This window comes from Protopterus annectens, chromosome 10.part0 (genome assembly GCF_019279795.1).
Source record: "Protopterus annectens isolate FY-2018-M chromosome 10.part0, PAN1.0, whole genome shotgun sequence".
NCBI classification, from domain to species: domain Eukaryota; kingdom Metazoa; phylum Chordata; order Ceratodontiformes; family Protopteridae; genus Protopterus; species Protopterus annectens.
The window spans coordinates 1,264,283,067-1,264,308,354 of record NC_056744.1 but is presented as its reverse complement, the minus strand read 5'-3'; the positions used below and the strand labels follow the sequence as shown (position 1 = coordinate 1,264,308,354).

Genomic DNA, 25,288 nt, shown 5'->3' with positions numbered 1-25,288 from the left:
ACACAGCATTTTATTCTTGCAACTTTCCAACATTATACAAACAATGTTTAAAATGTGTCCCTGGTTTTTGGGCTTTGTCCCCCCCCCCCAATAAATTTCGGCTTTTTCCAGATTTCTTGTGCTGCAAAGTTCAGAGATACAACTGCATGTCGAGTAGATTTTACAAGGAGCTGAGAGCTGCAGGGGAACAAAACTTTAGTGCTGCTTATTCTGAGTCTGCTTGCATTAATAGCACAACAGGTAGTGCACTTGCTTTTGATGCAAAAGGCTGTGGGTTCTACTCCCACAGTAGATAGATGCATTGCTGATACTGTACTGTGTTGTAAAGTGAGTGGATGCTGCAGTCCTTTTTGGCAAAGATACCTAGAGTAGTAACTATGAACCTGAACCTGTTATCGGTTTGCCATACAGTCCCTATTGCGATATTACTAGCTTATCATTTTTGTAATGCATGCAACATAGGCAATTTATTCCTCAAGGGCCACAGGCACTTTATTTGTAGATGAATAAACAGTGACATATAAAGTTGTTTGCTAGCAGCAACTTCTTCATTGTTACAGATTTCTTTAATGTGGAATTATTTAGATGACTTTTACTACTTCAAAGATTGTGCATATTTACTGATACTGGTGGACTGTTGAAGGTTGAGTAGATTTTTATGATGGAAATGTTCTGAATTGGGTAGTTTTGTCATTGGTGCATGCATTTTGTTTCATTATTTACTGGAAAAATGTTCAAAACAATAAATTTAAAATGCTGTCTAACAACTGTACTGTATTGTACAAGGAATATAATTTAGTAGAATCAGGAAGGTGTATCAAAGAGCACATGTATGTTTCATGTGCAAGGAGCCTATGATTTGAAAACAGCCCAAAGTTAATCTTTATCTGCCACTGGCAAAATGTATTTTCTTTGAATGTGGGTTTCCATGCTGTTTCACTGAATGTGAGTTTCAAGGGCAGAGAAGTTTTTAATGCTAAGCCTGTTTTCATTGTGAGACTGCGTTGCTTTGTTTAGCAGATGTCTTAGTGTTTGTGCTGTAAAATGCAAAATAAAACTTTCAAATGAAATCCAAATCATCATAGAAGTAACGCAGTATGCACATTAGTGTTTATGGTAAATGGAGTGAAATAGCCAAGTAATGGATCATTGGAATGGCTGCAGGGGGGAGGGCTCCATTCGACCATGATTTTGTGAGGGGGAAGGGCGGCAAACTCAAAGACAGCCCCAGCTGAACTATACCTCCAACTGTCCAGATTTTCACAGAATGAATAGATTTTTGCTTCTTATTTTTGGTTTGTTCCTCATAATATTTGTGGTTTTCTGGAAAATCATTTAGGAATTAAGCCACTAAATAATGACACACTGGATTTCAGACTTCATAACCTTCAGAAAAATGCATGCTAAAGTAAGACCTGTTATTCTATCAACTGTTTCAGTTTATACAAGAGCAATTTTTAGTACTGTTTATATGTTCCCCCAATATATTTGGCCTTGTCCAGATTTATTGCATTAACAGATTGAGAGGTACATGCAAATAAATTGCTTTATGGAATTAGGCATAGCCAAACCTCTAAACTGTCCCCGAATTTGGCTCAAAATGTTGCTCTTCCCCTAATAATCCCTCCGCAAAATAGCAATTTTGGAAGAAAACATGGAGGGTTTACAATTAAGAAATAACTGTAATAATCAGAGTTATATATTACTTTTATTTCAGAAATGCATGTAGATTCTTTTATTTTGTCAGCTGCTCAAGTTAGCAGTACTATTATTAAAAAAGTGACCCTTCTTTGACAGGTTCCCAGCTGTATTGTGTGGCTATTTTATATTTTTGCATCACATTTTTGGTCCATTTTTCATAAAATTGTTTTTTTTGGCAAATTAGTGGTAAATCATTAAAGACTGAAGTTAGAAAATAATGACAGACATTTGAGTTTCAGATTTCATATCTTTCAGAAAAGTCATACTAATGCAAGACCTACTATTCTATTATCTTTCTAAGTTTGTAAGAGCAATTTGTAAAAATTGTCCTTATTTTTGGGCCTTTGTCCCACTTCTATGTATGGCTTTGCTCTGAGGGTGAGAGGTATGACAAATGTGTCAGGGCCATCACAGTCAGCCAGAGACATTTCAAATTGTGACATATTTGTTGCACCCCACTCCCCCATGTAGTGACTCTGGATGTGTCCAAGCAAGGCAAGGAGCAGTTATGCAGTGTAAATGTGCAGGGTATCCCTCCATCCAAGGTAGACACTAGTACTACAGTGGCTTTTCATCTGTTCTTGATTTTGCAGAATGGTCTGGCTTCTGTCATATTTTTGTATTGTTGATTTATGCTTATTACTCAGAAAGTGCCTGTTGCTCTGTGTTTTAAGTAGCAATGCTTTAATGACCATCAGGTAAGCTTGTCTGAGATTATAACATGCAAGTAAGCTTTAATAAGCATACTGTTAAAGAATTGCCATCATTGAAGCCTTTCTGTTGTTGCCATGCAGAGAATACTTAACTAGATAATGTATAAGCGTTGGGTATTGAAATGCATATGACAGTATTTGTAATAAAGGACAGGATTACATTATTTTAAGAAGCTCATTACACTTGTTGGAGACTTCTAGTGATCTCTGAGGGCTTTACCCGTAAACTAAGCAGAATGGCATTCATGTGTGGTCCATAACCTGTACAGTAATCCTTTAAGCAATGTATCTTGAGCTTGTTTCCTGTTTGCTTTTCATTTTTTACTTTGATCATGTTATCCCCATGAAACAAGTAGATAGTTGTCAGGCAGCAGGTCTTTTTTGGATAAGAAACATTTTTACAAGTGGGGGCATCACAGAGATTGCTACTTTCAGCATGTTACTTGGTACTTTAATAAAGCTGAATATAAATTATAATTAGAACTGCAGTGCAAGAAGAAGTGGTTTGAGTTGAGTGCTGCTTGTTTTTCTTATACTTGATTTTTGACTGGCATTCCAGTAATGTATTTAAAAAGTAATTTAATTTTTCATGCCTCACAACCTTTTTGTTTCCATCTAGATATTAAGTAAGCTGTCAAGCAGCCAATGCATTGAAATATTTTTATTCTTTTACACTTCATTTGTCTTGATTGGACTCTCATAATGAGGGTTTGGCACCCAGGACAGCATATTTAATTAAAGTTTAGTTTTTGTGGTTTTGAGCATAGCTCCTCCCCTTTCTAGTTGTCCGCACCCCTTCCCATTGACCTCACTCATTCGGCTATCTCCTGCAGCCCCCCCTTTGATTTGAAGTCACCAGCCGCCACTGGAGTGATGTAGGGATTTATGCCCAACTTAGTAAGTTTATCTATGATTCCAGAGTGGGGGGATGGTATCAATGGGCTTGGCGAGGTCCAGATAGGCTGTGTAGACTGCCTTACCCTTGTTCACAGCTCTGGAGACTGATTCAAAGAAGTCAGTCAGGTTCAGGAGACAAGATTGGCCTTTCACGAACACAAACTGGGTGGGGTCCAGTGTTTGAAGGTTGCCAATGTCTTTGTTTATAAGTTCCATGATAATGTGTTCCATGCCCTTGCAGATCAGGCTTGTCAGACTGATGAGACGGTAGTTCCTGGGATCCAAGGTGGATCCCCCTTGTGGATTGGGATAACTGTAGCTGTGCGCCACTCAATGGGCATGAAGCCTGAGGTGAGGCTATGATTAAACATGACACTTAGGTGAGGTGCCAGTTCGTTTTGTAGTTCATGTAGTACACAGCCCGGGATGTCATCTGGTCCCATAGATGCTGTATTCTTAGCTTTAGAGAGTGCAGTTTCTACCTGTGTGGCTGTGATTACTGGAATTTGGAAATATTTTGGTATTAAGATGGGTTCTTTAGGGGGTGAGAGGGGGGTGAAATTGGCACTAAATCAATCTGCCAGGTTATTGGCAATATCCTTGGGATCAGTATATTTAATGCCATTCTGTTGTAGCTCAGGGCAGATCTGAGCATTGCCATTTAGATTCTTGACATAACTATAGAATTCCTTGTGGTTGTCTTTGGAATCTTTGGCAATTTTATTTTCATAACTAGCTTTGGAGGATTTTATGAGGGATCTCACTTTCTTACTGAGGCTGGTAAGGGAGTTTTTTTTGCTTCCTGGGATTTTCCTCTTTTCTGCAACAGTTTCTTCCTTCTGTTGTATTGTTTTTTATGGCAGGGGACTACCAGATTGGCATCCTTTTTTTGGAGGAGAGCGTCTTGGTTCTATTTGGGATGGCACGATTTATGCACGAGTGGATGTGCTCGTACAGTGCCTTAGTGTATGTTCGACAGTCGAACTTTCAGCTCCTGTCTGCATAGGTGTCATGAAGTTTGTCACTTCTGACTTGATTAGCATGAAGTTGGCTTTGGAGAAGTTTTTTATGGAGGTTTCCTTACTGGGGAGTGGGGGTGGGATGCGAATGTCAAGGGTGATTTGCTTATGGTCAGACCTGACGAATGAGGGGGTGACCACTGATGTAGAGCATCTATCTCCCATGTTGGTAATGAACAGGTCTAGGATATTGGAGCTCCTTGTGGGACAATGGATTAGCTGATCCAGGGCATTGGAATTTATGAATTCCAAGAACCGTTGGGAAAAGTTGTTGGTACCCGAGTTGTTTTCCCAGTTAATGGCTGGGTAGTTGTAATCACCCAGTATTAGGGTGTTTGGTTGTATCTTAATATTTTCCAGTATGTTTAGAAAGATGTAGCGAGAATCTTGGAATATGGTGGGGGATCTCTAGCAAGCTACAATTTGGATTGCAGTATTACCTAGTGTTATTTTCACCTGGAGAATTTCAAATGCATTGTGTTGGGCAACCAGCCTGGAGGTGTGAATATCATTGGTGAATATGGACACTCCTCCACCTTTAGTGTTTCGGTCTTGGTTTGGTGGCTGAAAAGTGTGGTAAGAGTTGTAGCCTGGTATTGCAGGGGTGCTCTCTGGAGCCTTGAACCAGGTCTCAGTTACTGCACAGATATTGATGTTCTCCATTTTTAGGAGTGCCTCGAGAGACTGCATTTTGATGTTTAGACTTCTAGCATTGAGTAGCATTACCTTCGGATTTTGCATGCTTGTATCTGTTACGGTGGTGGTTTTGTCCTTTGAACCTTGCCTAAAAAACACACTATAGGGATGGCAAGAGCTTTAGACAGTAACCTGAATCCCAGGGGTGACAGGTGCAGACCATCTCTGGCAAAGCATCATGGTTTGTCGATCATGTCGTCCCAGGCAGACAGATACTGGATCCCCTTTGAATGACACCAGAAGCTTAGCCAATTGTTGAAGTCAATCATTTTGTCTTTATACTGTGGTATCATTCTGGGCAAAGGCAGGGTGCTACTCAGGGCTAGGGTCATACCTGCCTGGGCCACATGATCTGAGAGCTATTCCATGTCTCTTTTCATGTAGTCCAGAGAGGTACGTCTCAAGTCATTCACTCCAAAATGGACAATGACAGAGTCATATTTGTAATTGTTTTGGAGTGACTTGGGTGCATGTGTTATGTTGTGGATCCAGGCTCCCGACAGGCAGCTGACTGTAATTTCTCATTGTTCAGCCTGGTGAGTGGGACATCAGTGTGCCTTCCTATAGAGTCACCTATGACTAAAGTGTTGGGTACGTTGTCTTGCCTTAGAGGCTGTTGTTGGGTGGCACACTGGTGTTGTGAGCTTTGTGTCACTTTGGTTGTGACTGGTGTTTGTTTGCATTTCAGCTTCAGAGGTCCTTGTTGCTTGGGCAGGTTAATGTTAAGGGCCTCCGCATATGTGGGTTTAGTGTTGCTATGTGTGGGTGTTGATGGTGTGGATTTTGAAGGGCTATGTGTTGCTTGAGGTGTAGTGCAGGTGTTAACCTTCTCCTCTTGATTGTCTAGCACAATCTTGGCTGGAGAGCTTTGCTTCCAGTTTGGCTATATAAGTGCATCTCTCGCAGGTTGTAGTGTTGGGTGGTAGGAGGAGAGGGTTGTCTGTGTACATGAGGCAGTTGCTGCATTGCCCCAGTATGCCCAGATTCACCAGGTGGACAAGAGAAATCACCGGAAGCTGACCCTTTTACCTTACCTTTGCAAGGAACTTTGCAGTTATAGGCTGTTTAGTGCCTACAATTCATTTCTCCTTATTAACAAGGAGAGTTAAATGCTTGTATCAGTTTAAGGCTTCCCAGTGCTTTCCACCTAGTTTTAGAGCAACTGCTAGTCACAGGGGTTCAGATTTTAGTGCTACTACTGAGAAACCAGCTAGTTCTAAGGGAAAATTTGAACAGCAGACTTTCTGGCACCTGGAATAGTTTAACTGTAGCTCTGTGGTGCTGCACGATGCGAAAAATGTGCAAACACATGCATTGTTAAGCCAGAAAGTTGATAGAAATAAGCCCAAAATGGCTAATAAAATTACAATTTCAGAGCTGGAAACCACTCCTCTAGTTTTAGATAGGCAGTACAATGCTCACCACTCCCTCTGGTAAGCAATAGGACTTCCCTCTACCACAGCAAGGTCTGGATAGCTCTGAACACAGAAAATAAAGTCCTGAAACCAGCAAAGCCTGGGATCTGGACTATACTATCTAGGAAAGGCGAGAAATGAGCAAACAAGATAGTATTTTTTTTTTTGGTTAAAACAGGTAAACAGTACAATAATACAGTAAATAAACACAGAAAAGGCTAACATACTTGAGTGTGTAGCCCTAAACAGTAAATGCAATTAAAACTCTACAAAATTAGCAATTTAAAACTTTATAAATGAAGCAAGGCAAGTGCACAACTGAAAAACGATTTAAGAGACAGTAATACAGTAGACTAAGTAGCTAGTCTATATATACAGAAAAGCAACTAAAACACACTAGAACAATTCAGATGCAGTGCAACCTAGAGCACTTGAGTTGTAGCATTATTAAGGCAAATACAGTTTTAATAAATGCACTAAAATATACTCAATATTTCCCAAATGTTTAAGAAGCACAGTCAGAACATAAGGAGATTCAAGCAGTTTAAGAAGGGGAAAGTAGGAACAGAAGGAAGGAAACAAAGTGGGTTGGCCTTCTCAGATGTTCTCTCTGTATGAGGTAGAATGAGCTAATGACACTAGACTGGGATGAGTCTCCAAGATCAAATTTAGAGTAGGGGTGGGCAACTGCCAGGCCAGCAGGTATAAAGACAAGATGCCAATAGGAAGGGAGGGTGGGAAGCTATTTTAGGCAGAAAACACTACAGAAATGTTTAACACAGCAGAAAACCAGCAGTGAGCCAATAGCTATGAAATACAGTAAAATATGCAGTATACAATAACATTGCTAAAAATATGTAGAATAAGCAGTAGCTACTACAAATAAGCAAAAAAAAAAAAAAAAAAACAGGCTACTTACTACTATATATCAAAGATCAGGTGCTCTTCCTCAGGCAGCTCTGTGTGTAATGGCTGAAACACTCAAGTTAACTTCTTAAGTAACAGAAAGTTGAAACCTGAAACAACTTTAAAAGAAGATCAAAAGAACCAATGAGGTGCTTTCTCCAAGCCGTAGACCTGGCAACCCAACTAGACAATGACCATAAACACTAAACTCTCACTGAAGTGGGGGCTGGTCTTTGCTAACTAAGATGGCCTGGACAATGAGCTCAGGAAACAGCCTCTAACAAACAACTAGGCCCACAAACACGATCAGGAATATGGAGAATATTACAGCTACTACCTAAACTATTTTAGGCAGAAAACCACAGAAATGTTTAACACAGCAGAAAACCAGCAGTGATCCAATAGCTATGAAATACAGTACAAGTATGCAGTATACAATAAAATTGCTATAAATATCTAGAATAAGCAATAACTACTACAAATAAGCAAAATACAGGCTACTTATTGCTATATATCATAGATCAGGTGCTCTTCCTCAGACAGCTCTGTATGTATATGTATATATCTATATATATATATATATATATATATATATATATATATATATATATATATACACACACACACACACACACACACACACACACACGCATATATATAATATATATATATATAGAGAGAGAGAGAGAGAGCGAGAGGGAAAGGGAGATATAGATATAGATGTAAAACCAATCAACATGCCAAATATGAACTGAAAATTGCTATAATTAATGTAGTTTCACTAACAGGACACAACTTGGGAGTGAAATTATACAGAAGAGGCTGGACATTCTATGTATCCAAGAGACAAGATGGAAGGGCAGTGCAGTAAAGCCACTTGGCTTAGGCTGCATAGTCTACTACTCAGGAGGGGGGCAGGCTAGAAATGATGTGGTAATTTTGGTGACAGAGAGGCTTCAGAAGGCAGTGAGGGATATCTTCAGAATTAATGACTGACTCATGGCACTTAGACTCCAGTGTAATGACAGGGCAATATTCATAATCACAGCCTATGCAGCCGAGTTGTGATTGTGAGGAAAAGAGGGCATTCAGACAGCAGCTGCAGGACCTACTAGATAAAGCAGGACAACATGAATTGCTGCTGATAATGGGTGACATGGATGCACATATCGGGGCAGACAAAACAGGTTATGATGACTGCCTTGGTCCACATGGTTCGAGCAAGAGGAATAAAGAAGGAGAAGCCATTGTTGACTTCTGTCTGACGTGGCTTGATAGTAGCCAACACATGGTTCAGAAAGAGAGAAAGTCACAAGATCACATACAAAAGAGTAGGCAACATGCAATTCAGGTTGACTTCCTCCTAGTAAGGAAAAAAGCACCGAGGTAGAATCCATGATTGCAAAGTCATCCCCAGTGAAGCAGTCTGTTCACAGCATAAACCACTGGTTGCTACAATGACCTGCAGTCAGTGGTGAAAAGGCTCTAAGGTCAACAGAAGCCAGACTGAAGACCGGGAAGGTGACTGGAGAGAAAGTACAACAGTTCAAGGAATTACTCAGAGCTCTTGCACCCCAAGAAGAGGAGGAAATAGATGTAGCTGAAGAATGGCAGCGCCTCAAAACAGCATGTGTTAGGACTACAGAATGGATATGTGGCCAAGCCAGGTATGGAAATAAGGTACATAAGGAAAGCTGGTGGTGGAATGCAGAAATCCAGGAAGTGAGCAAAAGAAAGGAGGAGTGCAGGAAAAAATGAGAGGTAGAAAAGACTTACCAGGCTAGGAAGGAATACTGGTTGTCTAACAAAGAAGCTAAGAAAGGAGTTGCAATACCAAAGAATAGGGCATTGGAGGCACTCTACCAGCTTCTGGAAAGTGACTCAGTAAGGGGCACAAAGAAACTATATCAGGTTGCAAGGCAAAGACAGAAAGATAAAGAAGATAGTCAGACACCCTTCATAAGGGATGCCAGCAACAACCTGCTCACCAGTTCACAGGACATCAAGGCAGATGGAAGGAGCATTTCCAGCAGCTTCTGAATGAAGAAAACCCCACAGAAGCTGTGCTGCCCCAGAAACAGCCTATGATGAGAGAAGAAGGAGTCACGCTAGAAGTAGGAAGAACAGCACTAAGGAAGATGAAGTCAGGGAAAGCAACAGGCTCAGATGAAGTCACAGCAGATTTGATAAAGATGCTGGGTGAGATAGGGGAGAAATGGCTCCTGAGGGTACTCACATCAGTGTGGAGAGAAAGATGTATCCCAGATGACTCGTGCCGGTATACAAGAACAAAGGGGACAACCACAACTGTGGGCAGTACAGTGGCATCAAAAATCCTATCACGTTGCATGAAAGTTCTGAAGAGGGTGACTGTTAAATGGATATGCGGGATAGTAGAATAGAAGATGGAAGATGAGCAGTTTGGATTCAGATAAGGATGCAGCAGAACTGACCCGATGTTTGCAGTGATACAGATAGTTGAGAAGAAGGTGGAGATGAGGAAAGAGTCCAACTGGGCATTCCTAGACTTGGAGAAAGCATATGGCAAGGTCTGAAGAAAGCTGATCTGGGCAGTATTGCGGTGGTTCAAAGTCCCAGAAACATTTGTAGAATTAGTGCATGCTATGTACAAGGACCCAGTGACTCAAGTACATGTACAAACAGTGTTCAGCCTCACAGAGGGGTTCCCAGTGGTAGTGGGTGTACACTAGGGTTCAGGTCTGAGCCCACTGCTGTTTATACTGGTGATGGACTACATCAGTAAATAGGTTGGAGGGTACAGATCAACAAAGTTACTGTATGCAAATGGTGTGGCATTACAGGCAGACTCTAGCAGGAACTTTAGCAAAGGATGGGGAATTGAGTGCAAAACTGAATGCACATGGGATGAAACTAAGCACAGATAAGACAGTGGTAATGGCAGCAAATTGGGGAAATCAGAGGAAGCTGAGAATTGAGAGAGAAGGGAAGACAGTGGAGCAGGTAAATAGCTTCAAGTATCTGGGAGTGGTGATTGAGGAGAAGGGGAGTCTGAATGAAGAGGTCAAAGCTAGAATCAGAGAGGCTGCAGACAATTGGCATAGAGACTCAGGTGTAGTCTATGACAGAAGAATGTCAAAGAGGCTGAATAGTAAGGTGTACAAGAAAGTGGCATGACCAGTACTACTGTATGGTACAGAAATCTGGGCAGTGAAGGAAGAGATGTTGAAGAAGCTAGAGGTGATAGAAATGAAGTGCCTGAGAAGGTGGTGGGATGCACACTGTGGGACAAATGAAGAAATGAGGACATAAGAGCAGAAGCCAAAGTAGCTCCAATTGCAGAAAAGATCAAAGAGAACAGATTACAGTAGTTCAGACAGATGTGCAGAAAAGCAGGAGACAATCTGGTGAAGATTATTTGGAACAGACAGGAAGAAGGTAAGAGAAAATGAGGACATCTAGCAAAGAGGTGGATGGACTGTGTGAAAGAAGATCTGTGATAGTCTGGCATGAATATTGAAGGCAGGAGCATGGCACTGAATTGAGAGACACACCCTGAACAGCCACCAGCCAGTTAACAAGAGGAAAAACAGTACTCCTACTTAAAAGTGAACCTGCAAGCTACCATAAAAACTATAGACCAATAAGTTGCCTTCTGATTATACTTAAACTATACAGCTGAGTTTATAGTCAATTAGACGAAACCTCAATTATAGCAATCGAATAAAAGAGTAACAAAAGAAAGTCATATGGAGCAAAGGCTCATTTATTGTTAAAGTCAAAATAGAGTACTGTAAATGGAGAAGAATCTAAGTATGACATGGATAGACAAAAAAGCATTTGACAGTATACCATATTCATGGATTAAAGTGTGTTTAAAAAATGTATAACATACACTGTACTCTTATCGATTACATTACAGCAACCATGAAATGGTGGCAAACTACTGCAGTTAAGCAGTGATGAACAAAAAATTATTATTCCAGGGATAAAAATTCAGAGGACTACATTCCAGGGTGACTCTATCACAGCTGCTCTTTTGTCTTGTCCTTAACCCATTAAGCTGTTTAGTTAATAGATTAGATTATGGTTGCAATTTGGCTCCCAGAAAACAACCAAGTGTAAAGACGTCTAACCTTCTTTTTGTAGATGATTTTAAATTGTATAGTTCACCAGATGAGGAACTGAGAGCACAAATGCAAGTGGTGAAAACTTTTTCAGATGATATAAGAATGTGATTTGGTTTTGATAAATGTGCAAAAGCAACCTTTAGCATAATAAAGCTGCAGCACCAAGAAAACATCAGTTTGGGACAGGAATGTGATATAAAAGAACTTGAGTAAGAGAGAGTATATAAATATTTTGGAATTGTTTAAGGATCAGCAATAAAACATGAACAAATGTGAATAAAACATAGTAAGGAATATTTTAGAAGACTAAAATTAATACCAAAAAACAGCATTGACATCTAGGAACAAAGTCCAAGCTATAAAGCAAATTGTTCTTCCTGTCCTAACTTGCAGTTTTGGAGTGACTGACTATCCCCAAAAGGTGTTGGATAGGTTGGACAGGAACACAAGAAGCATGCTTCATGTTCATCAAATGAGTTATAAAAATCGCTGAATACCAAGACTATATATTCCCTGTTCTGAAGGAGGTATGAGTCTCCTAGAAATTGAGTAAATGTATAGATCTCTGGTAGTCCAAACTGTTAAATCCAAAAACATTGCAGGTGACTCTGTTTGCCAATTCTGTTGGTAAAACTTGGAACTCCTTTCCTGATGACATCACTCGAGAGACCTCCCTAACACAATTTAAGAAAAGTCTCAAGCAGTATCTTAATAACCATTGGCTATGCTCTTGCTCTAAACCTGACTAAATTTTTGGTAATACCTGTGCATTTATACCATGTAATGTGTTTTTATTAAGTGTGCTATATCTCAATTCTTTGACTGTATAACTCAAATGTTTCTACTGAGCTTGTAAACTTTAAATGTATATTTTTTGTTATGCTTATTTTTGTAACTACCTTTGGAGCTTTTCTCCCTGGGCCTCTGTTGAAAATGGACATGTATCCAGTCGTCCTTTCCCGGTCAAAAAATGTAAAATAACTAAATAAAATAAATTGTGGGACTTCATACATATATGCTGACCTCACAAGATCCAAATTTAGTGAAACTTTTGAAATATGAGAAGAATAATTCCAAGATGTCTTCCCTGCTTAGTTTACCAGAAGCATATTGGTGTCAGATGGGAATGGAAATCAAACCAGAAGTAGATAAAAAAAAAAAAAATCAGGCAGCAACTGAATGTGCTAAACAACAACCACAACATAAAACAATATATAAGGTGAAAGATCAGATGAGAAGGCAAGAAATGTGGCCTAAATATAATTCCAAGCATAGAAAACTCTTGGAACAACCTCACGTTGATCAGCATCAGACACAGGAATGTTTAAGGAGAGGCAAATTTAAAACAAAAGACGAAAGGTTAATATTGCCGGGTCAAGATAGTGGACTACATACACATTGGCTTACAGAGTCCATTGAACATGTGGGAGAAACAGGTGAATGTAGGTTTTGTATAACAGAATTGGAAGCAGTTGTACATCCTGTCACTGGTTGTGATATACTAATGGCAGAAGGACTGTATACTGAAAGACATAAGGTGGCAAGACTATTGCATTGTGCAAACATTATAATATAGAAGGAGCGTAAAAACACTGCAAACATGAGCCACAAAGCATTACATTAAGTTTATATCACATGGGATCACCCATTACCAACAGTTCAAAAATAGATGCAAGAAAAACAGATATAGTAGTCTTACAGATCTAGCAGTCCATGAAAAGAAGACAAAAGTATAACTGATCATTGAAAGTGACTACAGTGTCTTATGTAGAGAGAGGCACAAAGTACAAGGATTTGCAGGTAGAAACAAGAGCAATGTGGAAGAAGGATACCTAGATAGTTCTAATAGTAGTAGGAGCTATGGGTCTTATAAAAAAAGAATTTACAGTCATAGCTAGATGTATTACTGATGCATGTAACTCTATACGAATTGCAGAAAGAGTCATTATTGGGCACATTATGGGCACAGCAAAGAGCACTTCTGGCTAAGTTCAAAAACTGAAACAATACTAATTTCAGGAACTTGAATCATACTTTAACTTAGGAATGGGGTCCAGTCCTGTCATGGTATTAGAAACCCAAAAGACTTGGAGAAATTAAAAAAAGGCAGAGACCTTATTAACAAGGACATAGGTAATCTCCAAACTCTGGACCCAACCCAGTTCAAATATGTTAAAGGTAGATCATGCTTGTTAAATAAGGTTAAATTCTCCGAGAATGTCAACAAGGCCCTGGACGAGAGAAAGACGATGCATACCACCTATGTTGACGTAGCCAATACATTTAATACAATCCCCCACTTATGTATTATAGAGAAACTCTCCCATTTGTCAAATAACCCCTACATTACCAGATGGGTAGCCAACTGGCTCACCAATAGGGCACACAGTGCCAAAGTGGGTGAGTTCACCTGTAGCAAAAGACCAGTCATCATTGGCATGCCACATGGTTGTTAGCTGGACCCCTTACTGTTTAGAATTTATTTCTCAGAAAGCCAGATAAACTTGTATGGCCTGTGGCTAACCAAGTTCGCTGACAATTACAAATTGGGAACAATCATTGAGTCTTCCAATGAGGTCAGTATACTGCAGGCAGGGTTAAAGCAGACAAATGATTGGTGCCAAAGCCATGGATTAAAGTTAAATGCAAAAAAATTAATTATTATTCCCTTTGGGAAAGCTGACATCCCTTCTAACTACATTATAGACAGCACCTCCCTAAGTGTAAACAACAATCTGACCTTTGACCATCACGTAACTGCAGTAGTAAGGAAATCATTCTATGTGGCCCATCTTATAAGTAAGGGCACTGCATATGGATCTAAGGCTGTTATAATTCCATTATACTCGGCCTTCGTCTGACCAATAATTGAGTGCAATGCTCCCATTTGCATGTACCTCACCAGACATCTGTAACAACTGGAAAGACAACAGAGATTTCTCACCAAGAAATCATAAGATGCACAAAATAAGTCTTAAACAGAAGGACTGAAACCTCTGTCATTGTATTCTGTCTCCTTCAGGTTGCAAAGGGGTAGTCTCTGGCCCGGCCCTGATGGAAATGCTGCACATTCTTAAATCAAACTGCATGAGGGTCACTCGCTCCAGATATTTTAACCTAGCCCCTGACATGAACAGGCCAAGCTGGAGAGAGAGAGATACATCTCCCAGAGACTGTCACTTCTCAGAAACAAGCTTCCAATTCACTTGACACAGAGCCCCTCCTTGACCCCTCTTCAAAAGCAACCTAGATCAATGGATAGGTGACCGCAAATTCACTCCAAAGAGTGGCACCCATGTCCCTCCTGGACAGAGGACATCAGTATTAACTACCATAGGCTCTCATCTCTGAGAACTTCACTCACCAAACCACCGACAACTGGAGCAAATCGGGATTAATACAGCTTGGCTTGTAAGGGCTCAAGGGCTGTTAGCTTAGTAAGCTCCTATGAACCTATGAATTATGCATAAAATAAATATAAGTAACTACTCCTATAAAACACTACACAGCCCACTAGTAGAACTTGCTTGTTTGTGTAGTATAAAAGCATCAGCTACTACAAAAACTGTCACAGTTGCTTTAAAACAATCTTATTTTCTAGTACAAGGAAATTAAACATCGCTTTGCTCTCCTGTAAGGGCATTCCCCTGCCCCAAACCCCAACAACAGCATCAAAGTAACCAAAATAGCAACATTCAGCCTAAATGGGGCTCCATCTCCCACCTTCAAATTTTAGACATTTCACCAGTACCCCTTTCCTCACAATGTGGAAACCCCCCACTACCAGACTGAAACTGCCTTTAAAAATAAATCAAAACATCAGTGTAAAACATTTAAGTAACAAATGTTCTTTTTGCTTGCATTAAATGCTAATGAGAATATATAATGTCATCTTAAAAGCTTAGTGAATGATTTACTTGGTGAAAACTTTATGCTATTCCCTAACAGTCCTTCCATTTCCATCTTTTCAGAGTTTAAGGAAAACATGGTAAAACAGGGGAGACAAGTGTGAACCACTTGGTCTCGAGTGTTTTAATTGAAAGTGAGGAGTTAGAGAATGTTAGAGCCATATCCCTCAGCTATCCAGATTTTCGCAGAATGCTAAGATTTCATCTCATATTTTAGTATGCTCTTTATAAAATTTGTGGTTTTCTGGACAAATCACTAAAACGCAATGTCAATACATAATGACAGGCTTTTGAGTTTCAACGTTCATGTTTTTCAGAAAATGCATGCTAACACAGATCATGTTATTCTAGCTACTTTCCAAGTTTTATAAGAACAGTAATTAAACTCCATCCCTATTTTGGGGCTTTTTATTTTAGGCTTTGTACAGATTTCTTAAGCTAAGAGGTAAGAGGTTGAGAGGTCTTGCTACAGCTGCTGTTAACAGCATCTGTTCAAGGTGCTGAAATCGGAGCTGTACATTGCAAACTATCACGATCAGCTAGCAGAACTCGCCCAACAGAAAAAGAGAGAGAGAGATTGCTGGTATTGCACTCCCAAGTCCCCTCACTCAGGTTAAGGTGCAACTCCCACCATCCTGTCAAACTCTTAGTAAAATAAATAAATATGCCAGTACTGAATTCTCGAGTCTCACACTATGTGCACCTAGCTCCTACTGAGAGCAGCTGATGGAAAAATCATCTCTATTAAACTGTAGCAAGCTAGGGTTACCACCTGTCCCACTTTGCGAGGGACAGTCCCTCTTTGGGCAGTTGTGTCCTGACCAAAAATATAAAAAATGGCAAATGTCCTGAAATTGTAGGACATAATTATGTCCCATATGTAATGTAATAGTTGCACAAAATAGTTATTTCTTTATCTAAAATACCTACATGTTACAAGAAACAGGATAAGCAACTAAACTGCTGCAAGAATAAGCTTTTATTTAGGCAAAAAAGGAAAGTTCTATCCTTTGTACTGACCATGGGTTTGTGTCAGCCTGTAAAATCTGATGTGTGTCCCGAAAATGTCCCACTATGGCCATTTAAAAAGGTGGCAACCCTATAGCAAGCTGTTTACTAGTAATGCAACAAGCAGTAAACACCTTTGTACAGTTAAAGCACCACATATAACACTGTGCTCTGACCACAAAATACTCACACACCATCGGGACCTGCAACCCCTGACAACTTGCATTGAGTGACATTTTAAAATAAATTTTAAATAATTTAAAATAATGAAATCATTATGTAAGTGTTCAGCCACTTTAAGCATGCCCCATTCAAATAAATTAAAAGCTATGCAAGGGAGTGCTTGGAAGAAAGCTATACCATGTTATCTATGCATTTATGTTTTTATTTCCATTAGAAATTGTTTTTATTTGGGGGGGACTGAAGTTTCTATAAGTGGTGCTTCTGTTTGTATTGCAGCAAGTGATTCATATAATTCTAAGGTAATTGCATTGGGGAAAGAAGGTTTGCTGGCTAACTTGATAGGAACCATCAGCGTTGTTGGTATTTTCCACTGGGAATAAAAACAATCATGGGAAACTGGAGCAGGGTCATATTTAAATAATTGAGGAGAAGGAAGAGGGTGTGTATGGTGACATCACTCTGTGGGTGGTACAACCTGCCAAAACTGGGAGCGGGTCGTTCCAGAAGCAGAAATAAGACTTTGCTCAAAAATGAAACAGAAAAGTGCAGGCAAAGTTTTGTGGGACAAATGTATACAAGGCAAACTATGCATTGGTGCAAAAAAAAAACAAAAAGTGTTCTGAAAGGTGTATCTTTGACACTCTCCCTTTAACAAGAACTGTGGATAACCTAATAGCTGCTAACAAAACACAGGCCCAGTCAGCTGTTTTTCTCCCTTAGAACAGGGAGCAGGATGTCTTCAACCTGATGCTTTGCAAAACTGGATCATTGTGACAACTGTGAGGGGCTCTCCTTCTAAAGAGAGTGTGCTGTACACTACAGCAAGGGCCTGTGACAGAGATGGTTTTATTAATGTTGGAAACAGAGGAACTCCTTCACCTTCTGCAGTACCTATGCTGAAGGGCTGGTTACAAACAACTATGGCTTTCAAAGGAACAACCTACAAGGTGAGCATGAGATTTTATCTAATAACTTAAAGTTGTTTGACTACATTTTGCTGAAATATAAGAAAACACAACTTGAGAATAGTTATTTACTTGAATGCATTACAAATAAAATGGTCCCAAAGGGGCTTAGGTTATGGAAGTACTCCGTGGATCTGGAACCCGGTTCCCCCTTGCCCACTGATCTTAATCATCTTTTTGATCGATACTGATGTGAATTCCTGGAAGTTGTGGTTAAACACAACAATAAGTTCAATGAAGCTCTTGAGGGGGAGCTGAACCATCTTGGCAGTAAAATAAAGGAAGACATTGATTTCAACAGGTATAAATTTGAATACCAAAGGATTTCTTCTAGTATTGACAACCAGTTGCATGAAAAGAAAATTGGTAAACTAGAAAGGGACATGTTGGACTACACTAATGGGACTGTTTATCCCCTCCCACCCGAGTGGTCAAACTTGGGGGAAAAAATTGTTTGAAAGTCATGCGTTTGGCAACAGAATGGTCAGACACTTAATCAAAATAAAAATGTAAAAAGAAACAACAGTTATTGCTTTATTAATAATGACAATATTCCAGTTAGGAGATCCAAAAGGATCAGAGAGAGATGACAACAAAACCAACAAACTCAATCACAACCTCTGGCAATGGACAGTTTTTTCAGAAGGGCCCCAATGTGCAGAAATGGACATCATCGAACCGGTTTACTGCGCTAACAAACAACGGGGAAGGGTCGGGTTGGAGGAGCTGAATATGCATTCTGGACTTCATTTATGGCATTGTAATTTAAGAAAGGTTTCTGACAAAGAAAAATTAAGTTTGGGTACTACACAGAATAATTTAAACCAAGATGCACTTAATAACAGTTCTGTCATTGTTAAAAATTCTTGTGATGATTTTTTTTGTTTACAATTTCTCTGATTCTACAATTGATACATGTATTGCTGACTTTCTTAGTAAAGGTTTAACTTTTGTACCTGCGAGGAGGGTAAACTTAGCAAACACTTTAATGGACTTGAAACTGTACCTAAGGAAACTGAATTTTAGAATTATGCATGGGGAGAACAATGACAGACCTGATAATTTGTACATACCTAGCACCTTTAACCTGCCTCTATACCTTATTTTAGGGTTATATGAGAAAACCTGTCAACTTGATGTAAGGAATGCTTTTATGGGGCAGTGCATTTGTAAGAATAATTTGTGTGAGGAAGAGTTAAGCAACCTAAGATTCCTTATGCAGCAAAAGATCTGTATCATGAAACCTGACAAGGGTGGGGGAATCGTTGTGATGGATATCCACCAGTACAATGAAAGGATGGAAAGAATGTTAGATACTGACACTTTTCAAGGGGTTTCAAAAAATGAACTCAGTTGTAGCTATCGAAACATCTCAAAGGCACTCGATTTATTACTTGAAAGGAGAATCAATGTGAATATTTTCAACTGTTTACACATGCCCTCCCCCACAATCCCCAAGTTATTTGGTATCCCAAAGATACACAAGAGTGTAATGTATTAGACCCCCCCCAATGCACCCTATAGTTGACAGATTTTTATTCCATCACATACCCCAGTGCAAAATGTATTGACAAAAAACTAAAAGTGCATCTACACAGTGAAAAACACATTTGTAAAGACTCATGGTCCTTTTTAGCCACCATATATGGAACACATTTTGAGGATGATGACGTGTTTTTAACAATTGATGTAAGGGATTTATACAGTGTCATTCCCCGGGATGAAGGAATTAGTATGGTGGTTATTTATTTGCACAGAAAAGGGGTCCCACAGCATGACATCAACTTATATGAGGATCTGTTAGAACTGGTGTTGATCAACAATTTTTTGTTTTTTAATGGTGATTTATATCTTCAGAAAACTGGGGTAGCTATGGGTTTCCCTTGTGCCAGAACATTTGGTAATATAGTGATGGCCCAATGGGAGTACCAATACATTTTAGGCCATCCAAGGATAGACTTAAGATTTACACATGTTACCTGGATAACATTTTTATTTTATGGAGGGTGGGGTAGAAGGGATTGAGGCATTTTTAACATACATCAACAACGCTAGTAACTTTTTGAAATTTACATATGAATTTGATAGTGAGAAAATATCTTACCTGGATGTCCTTTTCAGTAAGGACAGAAAGAACCACAGATATATAGCTACAATTTTTTTTTATAAAACCCACTTATTCAAACCCCTTTCTCCATTTTGACAGCTACCACCCCTTCCATCAAAAGAAATCTATGGTGAAAGGGCAAGTGGTTAGAGCTGATAGAATGGTCACCACGGATGAGGACTTCCACAATGAATGTGAACTTTTACTGGGTATGTTCCATAAGAGGGGTTACCCCAATGGACTGCTAGAGGAATTTAAGTTGGAGGTTATGAGAAAAAGAAATACTGGATGGTATAAACCTATCTTAGGAGGGTCAACAAATTTTCTGATACAACATATAGGGGATGAAGTGGAGGAGGAAGTAACTAGGGATTTGATCATACCTCACTATTCCAAGAATTTCATAACTACCTTTAATATTGACCACAGAACACTTAAACGGGTTATTGAAAAAACTGAGAGATTATTTGTGAAAATCTCATTTTGAGAGAGAGAAGTTAGGACACCAACCCAGTTTTACATTCAGAAGAGTCAGGAACCTGAAGGAAATTTTGGAACACACATCTAATGAAAACATGCACCAGGTATGTTGTATGATGAAATGAGGGCTCTGTTCCCAATGTAAATTCATTCTAATGTGTGACAGGTTTCTTATTAAAAGCAATGAATTCAAAATTAGGTCAAATTTTGACCATGTTTTATATAGGTAAAACTGAGCGTAATTTGAAGGAAAGAATTTACGAACACCAGTATAACATCAACAAAAGGAACCCAAACAATGCCTTGACAAGACATGTTTTGGACAACGAAAGTCACACATTTAAGTTCATAGTTATAGAAAGATTAAGGGAGGTCCATGGGTACAGTTATCGCAACTAAGGGAATTATATTGGCAATTGTCTTTGAATACCCATGGTTGGCCTGGACTTAAGAGTCTTGTTCCATTGTACCTCTTTTGAAATTTAAAGCATTGAGTACTTATTAAAACAGAGGTGGCAAATGGTACAATAATACCTCTGTCCCCTTTGCTTCAGGTTCGCATTTTAAGTACCCTTTTTATATAATAAAGTTATGTGAACTTTATATTTAGCACACATTTTTCCTCCTTTTCAAGGAAATGATGTATGATATACATTTTATATACGCTTTAATTGAATGCTGCTATTGCCCATCACAGTTGGTTTTAATATTTTTTACCATCTGATTGCATGCTTTGAGTATTGAGTTATTTTTAGGTACTAGGTTTTTTTGGAGTAATTTTTATACTTGTGTTACCAGGACCTTCATATTTATATGATGTATGTACACAATTTTTAACTTCTCATTTTAATGTGATTTTGATTTTTATTTATTTTTTTTATCTAAGATTTTTCACAGAAAGTAATATATATAAAAACAATATGTTCGATACAATAAATTTACAGTTTTTTAGCTAGCTTAGAAGATTACACACTGTCAAGATGAAATGAACACTAGATGGCATTGTGATACTGCTTTGCCTAGGAATGTTTGGACACTCCCTCTTAAAACATCAAAGGAAGTGCTGTCATTGCTCATGGATGTGTCTATAAAAGTTTTGTAACTTAACTGATTTTATATTCTGATAAATTTCCGATAAAGGATGAAAGTGCTTAATATATATGTAATTTTTTTTTTGTTTTACCGAATAAAACAGTTGCTGCTCATGACCTTCTGCTTTGGGTTTGTTTTGGTTTTGGAGCCTCTTGAATTTTGTGTTTTACCAGCATTAGTATCTGTGCAGGAATATGTTGCAAGTTTGTGAAAGGATTTTCTTATTATTGAGGGTGGTCTGTTTTGCATTTATGCCATACCTGTTCCTTTTGTCTGGTTTATTGAGTTAAAGCTTGGCAACCAAACATTCAAGATAACAGTTTCTATGGAAATAGGCTGTTTTTAATTGGTTTTGTTCTGTGATAAAAACTGCTAAGGATAGATTGTGAGATTGGGGTAAGTTAGTATGGAAGGCTAATTATTGTGAAGGTTACTTTGTTCTGATTCTTGGAAAAATGTAATGATTTTAAGGGTAATGTATGATATATGGAATTAAAAGACAAAGCTGGTATTAGTGAGCAATTATTACACACTGTTGGCAACCTTTGCTAACTTGTCTATATTTTGTTTCTGGAAATAAAGTCACAATTATATCCAAAGATGAGCAAATCAGAGAATGGCAGATTTTTGTAAGATGTGTTGTAATCTAAGTAAGTTTTTTTTTTTTTGGTTAGAATAGAAAGGATGTGCTTTTTTGATTGTTGAGGTCATAGAGAACTGTAAAGTTTTTTTTGCACAGTGCCATTTGATCAAATTAGTTGTATAGTTGACTTAATGCTCAGTTTAATGAGAATCTTATGAGCCTTCCTTAGATGTTTTTAAATTCAAGTTCAAGTACATTTAGGTACTTGTTTCTCAATCTCTTTTAGAAATCAGATTAAATAAATAGCAAAAAATCATCACCGTATTACAATATACTAAAGACAAAATAGGAAAGAATTAAGAAAAGATATACAGTTATAAGATGCGCTGAGATAATGCAATAAAATAGTACAGTTAAAGAATCAACCAGGTTTACAAGATCATTCAAAGCTGGATTAAGAGAGGAGATTACTAGAGAAATATGAAAGTGAAAATCATAAATTAAATTGCAATTCAAATAAATTTGTTTTGAGGGAAATTCAAAAGCCAATCATTCTCCCAACCACTGGGAAAAAATGTTTCGGATATGAAGGTCCTGGTAACACAAGTCTCAGATACCATATGACTCTAAGTATGACCTGGGAATCACCAATATGCTCATAGATGTATAAACTCTGCTGACATATCACCGATCAAAGAAAACATGCTGTGGTAGGACATCACTGCTTCTGCTTACTTATTTTATTACCTGAATGACTTTTACCTATTTATTTAGTATAACTGTTGTTTAAAGCATTAAACACTGTGGGCATTAGGTTTGCATTCATTATGTTTTCTTTCAATTGTATATGGTCCCCTCCAAGTATCTGTTGCCCAATTGCTACTCTGAATGATGATTCTGATGTAGACATTTTGTCCAAGCTTTCAGTTAACGTTTGTGTGTTCTAATAATAAGTAATAACCAACTTTAGCTCAATGTGTTATTTGCCATTTTAGGAAATTCTCCTTCAGATGAATCAGAAGAAAAGGAGAGAGGACCAAGGGCCATTACCTTTCCAGCTTACATTGATAGCTTGCTTGAATCTGGGACAACACGCATAGCAGCTGGAGTAAGAATGCACTGTGAGAATTTGGGACACTGCTACTCTTCCTGCCAACTTTGTCATGTATCATCACTGGACAGGCAACCAGAACCTGTGCTTCTAGGGATCACCAAGGCTGCTCCAATTTATGAACTGGTCACCAACAATGAAACCATAAAGGCAAGTAAAGAATTCACCTGTGTCTACAACATGAAGTTTCAATATTGTTTAATAAAAGTCATAGAAGATTACTTTGTCCCACTTTCCATAGTCATCCTTTTCCCATCTTTACATACATTTAATTATTCCTGTAATGTTTAATTTGATACATTCACCATCACTCTTCCCTTCTTATGCTTGCCTTTGTCCATCTGTCTTGTCTGTCTTTGTCTCTTATAGCCTTTATTTTTTACCAGACTCTGCTCACATTTAAACAACTGTGGAGGTGTGGTCTTTATATACCATTTTGTTATGTGAATTCTATAACAGTACTACTTGGAATATTATTTAAATTTCACATTACCTTATTCCCTTGTAGTTACAAGACAGCTGTGCAAAATATCTCTCTCAAAACATTGTATCTTTCTGTTCTCTTTATTTGCTAAGTAAACCCAGTATTTGTAAATGCTTCTTTATAGTAAAGGCACATGGGTTCCTATCACGTCATCAAACTTTTACAAGTTCGAACCACATATGGTCGAGACCATATGTTCGAATTTGTAAATGTTCGAGCGTGTGAATGGAAATCTCCATAGGCAGAGGTTTCCATTCACTTCAATGTTGTGTGATCTCGGCGTTGATATATTTAAGTAACGGGTGGGTGTGGGGGGAGCAGTGGGGCTTGCCCCCCTGCTTGCAACAGTTTGTTTTGTTGAGCGTTTTTTTTTTTTCGGTAGTCGAAGTTATGTAACTTCGAACATAATAGTTCGACCATTAGGTGTTTGAAGTTACATAAGTTTGACTATGTGATATAGACCCGAGGCACATGATTACTGACTTCTTAAGTGACTTGCTTTGAGTTATAAAGTAGGCAAAGGATGCAGAAGAAATCAGATGCCATCTAGATGATTAAAATATTTAGCAGCAAGGAGGTCTTAATTTTATACTTTATAAGTACCATAATGCTTTTAAGCAGCTTGTACTGAAGGGGTACACCCATTTCTTATATAAGGCAGAACATATTATTGGTGAAAGTTATATTTCAAGTGTTAGGAGTTATGTATCACATATCTTAAACAACAGTTTATTTATTGCCATGATGTCCAACTCCTTAAAGATTAATCACACTCTAGGTTCCATGCACACAGCTTATTCACGTCAATGAAGTTCTAGAAGTTTGTAATCTTAATTCCTAATGATTGCATCCTGAGAATTTTGACAAAATCAAGTTTCAAACAAATAATCATATTTCTTGAACCACCAGATTTACTAAAGAAATATAAATTGAAAACTGTTCAACAGATCTTTATATTGGTATCCATTAGATTCTAGGTCTTAAACTGGATTTTATAAGTCATAATAAGCACAGTAAGTGTGTAATATTTTGTAAACAAGTTACAATATCTCAGGAATCATTCAAGCTACACACATACTTTCAGCAGCTGTTTCTTCATCCATTTGTGAGCTTTCATATAAGGGTAAACAGTTATGTCTGTGTTACTTGGTTGTTGAGATATTTAGAAAAAAAATATGAAAATTATGAAATATAAATACATAGTTTATGTATACTGCGCTGCCCATCATTAAGAGTAAATCTTTAAATAGCTTGTATGTGGCAAAGCTTTGAAATTATTAGAGCAAATGTGAACAGAATCTATTAAGTGCCAAGGGGCATTTGTGAGATACAACTGCAAAAACATATGGAGGTGTCATTAGGTTGTAATTGATATTATTAAGAATGCCAGGAAAGGGATATTTTAGAAGCCAGAGGGCCATAGTACATTTTGATGTCTTGTGTTTTTATCATTTTGAAAACAGGCATGTAAATAAGGTCTGCAAATTGATAATAGTCTTGTATGGAGGAACTGAGAATATAATGGTCATTGATCTCAGCTGTTTTTTTACCTTTCCCCTAGGTTGAACCCAGTGTAACCTCTGTGCATTTTACACAACATCTGTTTTCATTATCTGGATTAAAACTCAGTGTATATCCACGGACATGATAAGATAGTCCATTACTGAACTGAATTCTGCAAACAGCACACCGAGCAGACGTCAGGCTGAAAAAAGGCATTTGCCTAGTATGCAAGATCCTTAGTTTTTACATGCTCTGTGTGAGACACCTAAAATGCTGTAGTTGACAGAGACTAAGAGTAAAAATACATATTTTATAGTAAGGAATATTAAGCAACTGCAGCAGGATATTTCAAATGACTAATACATTGTGGCAGAAGTATTTATAAATGAGATAAACCAAATCAATGGA

General features: G+C 38.3%; 1 protein-coding gene across 1 annotated transcript in view; it reads left to right on the top strand.

Moving 5' to 3' along the window:
- Window positions 1-25,288, top strand: part of ASTN1 (astrotactin 1) — a 5,143,480-nt gene that overhangs the window by 4,497,239 nt on the left and 620,953 nt on the right. Inside the window, exon 18 of the mRNA XM_044086860.1 lies at window positions 22,778-23,043. Coding sequence (XP_043942795.1) covers window positions 22,778-23,043 — 266 coding nt within the window. The remainder of the gene's footprint in view (window positions 1-22,777; window positions 23,044-25,288) is intronic.